The sequence below is a fragment of the Haplochromis burtoni genome, unplaced genomic scaffold, assembly GCF_018398535.1.
Source record: "Haplochromis burtoni strain Fernald_Lab_line unplaced genomic scaffold, NCSU_Asbu1 Contig_116, whole genome shotgun sequence".
Taxonomy (NCBI): Eukaryota; Metazoa; Chordata; class Actinopteri; order Cichliformes; family Cichlidae; genus Haplochromis; species Haplochromis burtoni.
In genome coordinates, this window is record NW_024582477.1 from 908,325 (window position 1) to 914,649 (window position 6,325).

The following is a 6,325-nucleotide window of genomic DNA, read 5'->3' on the forward strand; positions in this document are numbered from 1 at the left end:
TTTTGGACATTTTTTTCTGCACAGCAAACATGTTAACAGAGCTGATGAAGCTGTACCTGTAATACTGGATAGGTACTGGTAATGTTAAAAATCAAATTTGAAAAATATATTTACTCTAAGTGTGATAAGAAGACAAAACAAAAAGCGTTCAAACTTGAAATTAAGGATTTTCCTTAAAATACTTCGTTTATTTATCTTAAACAGGTTAGACTCACTGCTTTAATTAAACCTGTTAGAAAAATCTCATCGGATATATCGACCTGTTTCTCTTACTGCACTGGTCTTTGCTTTCTATTTGAGGGCAGAGAGCTGGTTCTTAACTGCCTGTGTGTGCGTTTGTAAATCACATTGAATTTAATTACATCGAGTGTTTCTTGAGTAAACCTGCCTTACCTCGCTTTGCTGTGGCTCACAGTTCCTCCTGCGCTCCCCTGTGCAGTCATCATGCCATCCATGCGTGCACGTCGCGCAGCCGCAACCGGCTCGATCAACTTTAACTTCCCACAATTCCTGCGTGAAGAGGCTTCATTAACAAACAGCAACACACCGACGGAGCTAACATGTCAGACAAGAAGCAGACCGTAGATCTGGGCTTGCTGGAGGAGGATGATGAGTTTGAAGAATTCCCAGCCGAGGGTGAGTAGTTCACATGTTATCTGAGGTGTTGTTGTTCTTGTTTCTCTCTTCATTAGTTGTTGGAGTCCGTTACGTTTTTCTTTGCTGTGTCCTGCTGCAGTGACTCAGCTAGCCTAGCCTATTAGCTTTAGCATTAGCTAGCGAGCTAGCTGGAAGAAAAACGCCACATTTGTTCCGATTTAACCAAACACACCACTTCACCGAGCTCCCAGTAGTTTAATTCACCACTAAAATTTACTTACTGACTGCGCTTAGTTGTTTAAATATTATGTATACTTGAAGTAATTGTCTTACACCGCCAATGTAGCTAAACCAACAAGCTAAAGTGTTCAGAACTGGTGAGCAGATACTTTTATATTAAGGTTTTATTGCAAGCTTACAGCTGTAATGTTTCCCAGACTGGACAGGGCTGGATGAAGACGAAGACGCTCATGTTTGGGAAGACAACTGGGACGATGATAACGTAGAAGATGATTTCTCAAATCAGCTGAGGTAATCTGATCAGTCAGAAATTGTTCATTAAATAAAACTTTTTTTTAAAAAAATCTCACAAATCACTTAAAAGCTAATGAAAAACTGTCCGATGACAAAGACGTTTGCATAATCAGAATCGTTTTTGCACATTTCTTTGACTTTCTGTGACAGTTTATGAAGTCCTTACTGTCTACTTTCTTGCCTTAATGTCATACTATATCTCCATCTTTATGCTTACATTTATTTGATCAAGTTTAGGGTCACGCAACAAAAATACTCTCCGTTTTGAATGAAAATCTTTCTGTTTTAGCACATGTGGGACACAGTCTTTTTATTTATTTTAAATGGAACAAACCAACATTTGATCCACAGATGTTTCATATTTAATAATTCAGTCATCTGCTCTGCGTTTGTAGGTCATTGACGTGTTAACATTTGAATTTCTGTTGCTCTAAAAGCAGGGGTGCGTTTTTGTAACTGCTGTTGTGCACCTTTTTTTTGATTTTGTTTCAAATGCCTGCCTAAATTAAAAGCTAGTTCATTTCAAACCACACCTTTATGTTAAACACCTTTCACCTGGTTTATATCGATCTCACATGTTTGGCAAGCCGGCTGTGTGCAAATAGCTAAGCAATACCTGATCAAAAACAATAGGACTTGCTAATATTTCCCGTGTTTGTTTTCTTTCTGCAAATGTTTCTCAAAACTGTGTCAGAAAAATGTAGATCATTGAGCAATTTCTGATGCCTAAACTACAAATAAACAGTGCACTACTTTGGCCCAAAACCTCGTCCAGTAAATCTCTTGGCTGTCGAGAAAAATCAGGAAATCGGACAGCTGGTAAAATTTGTCCCCCTGGTGACGCTGGAAACTTTTCCGTGGTGCCTGTTGGAATAACATTACACGCATTGTGGTCGATCAGCGGTTACTTGTAAACCTAGTGGAGTTTCTATCAGATGTTTAATCGTTTACAAACATGCTCCAAGTCACTGTTTATCTATTAGTATTGTTTCTAAACCACAGGCGTTTTAAACAGTGGCCACAGTTTAACATCTTCAAGTTCAAAATCCACAGAAAATAAACAGAGAAAAAAAAAAGAATGCTTTTGGCACAATAATGTGAAAGGTGTGAATTTTTAGGAAACAAAAGTTAAATTAAGTTTTCGACTTTACCCTGGTTCCCACTTACGAACGACCCCCCCCCCCCCCCCCCCACACACACACACACACAAACGAAAAGTATCAACACAGGCAACATCATTACTTAGCTACATGTATGACTGCTGATACTATATTTCTGTTTATGAATGTAAATGTGAATCCTAATCATATGAATTAGAAATACCACATACAGTATATAATGTAATCGGTCATGAAGAGCCTGATGGGTTATGCAGAGAGAAACTACTATCAAACAATTAACATTTTTATTTATATGCTGTCCATATGTAGCACATGGTGAGTAATTTTCCCTGATATAACATATTGCCTTTGCACACCACCAGAATGCCTTTTAGGAGCCGTGCATGCAATTCAGTCGTTGATCTAAATGCAGCATGGAAGATGCAGTAACCAATAATGAACTTGCCTGGTGAGATTTGTACCAGTTTTGTGGCCTAGATCACCTTTTTTGACAGCAGGGCTCGTTTATATTTCACATATGTAGAAAAATATAAACGCCTCTAAAACGCAACAGACGAACAACATTTGTAACGTGCAAAAGTACCTTAGGTATGTTGAGTTTAGCAGAAATGTAATGGAGTTGGCAAATCTATGAGCAATCAGTATCCACTGATAGATAAATGGCTGCTTTGTTTTTATTTGAGTACCCTTTAGACAGTTATATGCTATTGTTTTATTTAGGCCAATTACGATAGCCATACTATTAAGTTGTTTCTTAAAGATATCATTATTGTTAAAGGCCACAGCTGCTATATGTCTATATATGTAATCATCAAATCCATAGCTGTATGCATTATGCAGTATTTATATATTTTTTTTCTTCTCATCTCCTAATGGTTCTTACAATCAATAGCAGAGGGTACTTATGCCTCAACCACCCACCTGTAATCATCTCTGCTGACTTGATCTTTCTATTTTTCTTTTCCTCCCTGCAGAGCGGAGCTTGAAAAACATGGTTACAAGATGGAGACATCATAGTGGCTGACAAGGCCTTTCAGTATTCGGAGACATTGGATATGGACATTTATAATTGAAAATTACTGGCTGACCACATACTGCAAGAAGAGCTCAGAAGATGTTAATTTGTTGCCCTTTTTTATAATTGAAGTTGGTGGAAGTAAAGTGTTTGGAAGAAAGTGTTCCTTTGAGTGTTTTTCCTTTAATGTTTATGCTACAAATGTTTAGGTGACAGTTAAAGATAATTTCTGCATTACATTTGTGTTAATTTTATATTTGTGTGTAATGCAATCTGTAGACTGGTCCTAGCTCCTCAGCCTGAAGAAACCAGTTGGTTTTGAGTAATCATTAAAATATTGCTGAAATTCAATAGGCTGTAATAACTGCAGTCCCTGTAATCGAGGAAGAAAAGCCAGTGGCCAACAGTGATGCTTGAGCAAACATTCAGCCGGGGTTCTTTGGTTTCGGCTTGTCCTTGGGCAGCTCTTATTTTGTACATGCACTAAAATCCATTTTTCTAGTTGGTATAGAAGATGACTCAGGGTTTGGCTAAAATAACTGCAAATTACAGTCTTTGTAAGAACTGTTGATCTCCTCAGACGCACACCTGCCAAGTCAACACAATCTACCTGTAATGGGCAGCTTGTTATTGCCCTCTGACACTTAGTGCATTTATTTTGGACTGCATGAATTTTGCATGATCTTACTCAGGTTCAAGTACTCAACAGATATTCGGGATCATTTTGCTTCAACTGTACTTTTTTAAAGGAAAATATTTTATGAAAGGCTCTGTTTATTGAAACTGTCAAAGCGATGTCTGCACGATAGAGGAAGAGTGAACAAAGTGCATGAGGGGAAAAAAATAGAGCTGCATAGGCTGTGCACGGTGGAAGTACACACAATGCAAACAAGTGTAAGTACGCTTGTGGTGCATGCTACACACATACAGAGGCAGTTCCTTTGCACTGTGCTGTATAACAGCCCCCTTCTCTCTCAGCCCCACAGCGCTGGGCCGAGTCCCTGAAGGAGAGATTATCCACTGCCGTGTTTGTCAGAGACAGGGAGGGGGTCTCAGCATGGGGCCTCCCAGCTTGCCTTGCCTGGGCCTGCCCCTACTGCCAGCCAGGCCCTTCTCTTCCGCTTGGCACAGCGGGGACTCTTGTACTGAACCAGAGGCCAATTTATCCCCGCCACACTCCCCCGGCAAAATGATTTCTCTCAGTGTTTTGTCGACTCTCGGTCCCAGGGTCCTAATGAGGTGAAATGGATGCCAGTAAGACCGAGGCTGCAAGAGCCGCTTTCATCCTGAAAACAATATCCATCCTCCTACATGAGTGGAAAGTAACTTGGAAACATTTACACAAGCACTGTATTTACATACATTTTTTTTCTGTACTGTGGTGTATTTGCATTTTGTGTAACGTTATTCCCTTAACATATATTTATTGGATCAGTGTAGTGGCTATTTTGTCCTTTTAATATACACAACAACCTCAAAAAGTTAAGCAATTTATAAGGGGAGGGTCACATGACGTTCACATACTCTTAAAAGATCTTAAATGTGTTTAATGACACACAAATTATCTCTGAGTCTGGATGAATGATAAAAACAGGACACATTAGAAAAATATTTTTCACGTCTGCGGAAAAAAATTGCATTCCATGGAAATTGTTGGCTTTTTTGAAGCAATTATTCGGTCCGATTTAAAGCAGCCCCTATTAGAAAAACATGATCAAACAAGTCAAAGGTCACATGCCCCAAAAAACGTAAACTGCTTAATTTATCACACTTTAAGATTCATAAAACTAGAATTACAGTTTCCAGATTAAGGGCTAAAGATTAGACTTCTCACTGCAGTTTTCTTTTGTATTTTTTGAACCAGAGATATTTTCTTTACAATATAAAAGCATGTGGTGCCAAGATCTAAAGAGCTTTCCGAGTCCTCCAGAAAGAAAAATATTTGAAATCACAGATTCCAGTGTAAGTAAAATTAAATACAAGTGCTTCTAACCACTACCATCTTTTCCAGTGCTGGTTAGTCTAAGCAAATATGGTTTGAGTAATGAGATATGTTTGATTCCAAAAGAAGTCTCCAAGAATCCTCCGCCCCTTGAAAGAAAAAAGATCACATGACCTGCAGGTAATGGACAGAGCGCCTCTGGGACTGAAGTCACAGATTTGTGAATCTCATCAGTTTCATGGTTTGGGGGACAGTTATGTAAAAAACTTTTTTTTTTTTACAGAAGAAAATTGAAAACAAATTTTCTCTGTCACGATGACGTCCCCATCTCCACCTTCCACCACCTTTAAGATAGCAAATTTCTATTGGATTGATAGATTTTTTTTTTTTCATTCTTAAGTTTATCATTAATTAAAGCTTTAAATTTCACCTAAACAGATTTGGACGTTGTTATTCTTTTATCTAATACCACTCAAGTATGGACGAAATAGCTACATTATAAATCTTATAACCGAACACTTCTAAATTACAGATGCTTACACACAAATTTAAATGCTTACAGACTTTCAATATTAAAACTGGAATAGCGCTGATTATTTATGGTACAGGTCAGTTCAACCATCACTAATAAATTCTTATAATTGGTATCTAATTATGTCATTAGGTTGGGTAATATAAAACATACTTAAATTATGTATTGTGTCAGAAACAATTGGCGCGTATACGTTTTTAATGCACAGCGTCATACATTTGCGAGTAATTTTCAAACGAAAGAATTGTTGTTTTGTAGGGGAGGTTTCATTATTGATCAGTGAGCTCGTTATCATTCCTGACACCATATGCTGCTGTTTTAACGAAGCTCCTTGCATCTCAGAGCTACACAAAGGTGCTCTTTATTTATCCCACTACTGCCTCATTACACGCTCTATAAATGAAACAATCTCTCGCAAACATCGGTTACAACCATAAATCAGCCTTCCGGATATTGTTCCCAGGTCTGTTTACCAAATAAGTGGAAGTCAGTCAGTAAACATCAGTAATTATTATTTAACTGTTTATTAACAGTACAAGACTTATTACTGAAGTAAGTATTCTAAAGTATTGTGAAGATTATTA

The 6,325-nt window shown here is 37.9% G+C and overlaps 1 protein-coding gene across 1 annotated transcript; it reads left to right on the top strand.

Moving 5' to 3' along the window:
- Positions 1–478: 478 nt before the first annotated feature.
- On the top strand, positions 479–3,427 carry sem1 (SEM1 26S proteasome subunit). The gene is made up of 3 exons (XM_005928585.3): positions 479–636; positions 1,035–1,128; positions 3,227–3,427. The coding sequence occupies exons 1-3, from the start codon at positions 561–563 to the stop codon at positions 3,267–3,269; spliced, it is 213 nt and encodes a 70-aa protein (XP_005928647.1). The 5' UTR covers positions 479–560; the 3' UTR covers positions 3,270–3,427.
- Positions 3,428–6,325: the final 2,898 nt, after the last annotated feature.

Excerpts from the sequence above, each read along its gene's own strand:
- sem1 (XM_005928585.3), top strand. The coding sequence starts at position 561 with ATGTCAGACAAGAAGCAGACCGTAGATCTGGGCTTGCTGGAGGAGGAT. Across the intron at positions 637-1,034 it reads TGAAGAATTCCCAGCCGAGG|ACTGGACAGGGCTGGATGAA; the intron begins GTGAGTAGTTCA and ends AATGTTTCCCAG. Across the intron at positions 1,129-3,226 it reads GATTTCTCAAATCAGCTGAG|AGCGGAGCTTGAAAAACATG; the intron begins GTAATCTGATCA and ends TCCTCCCTGCAG.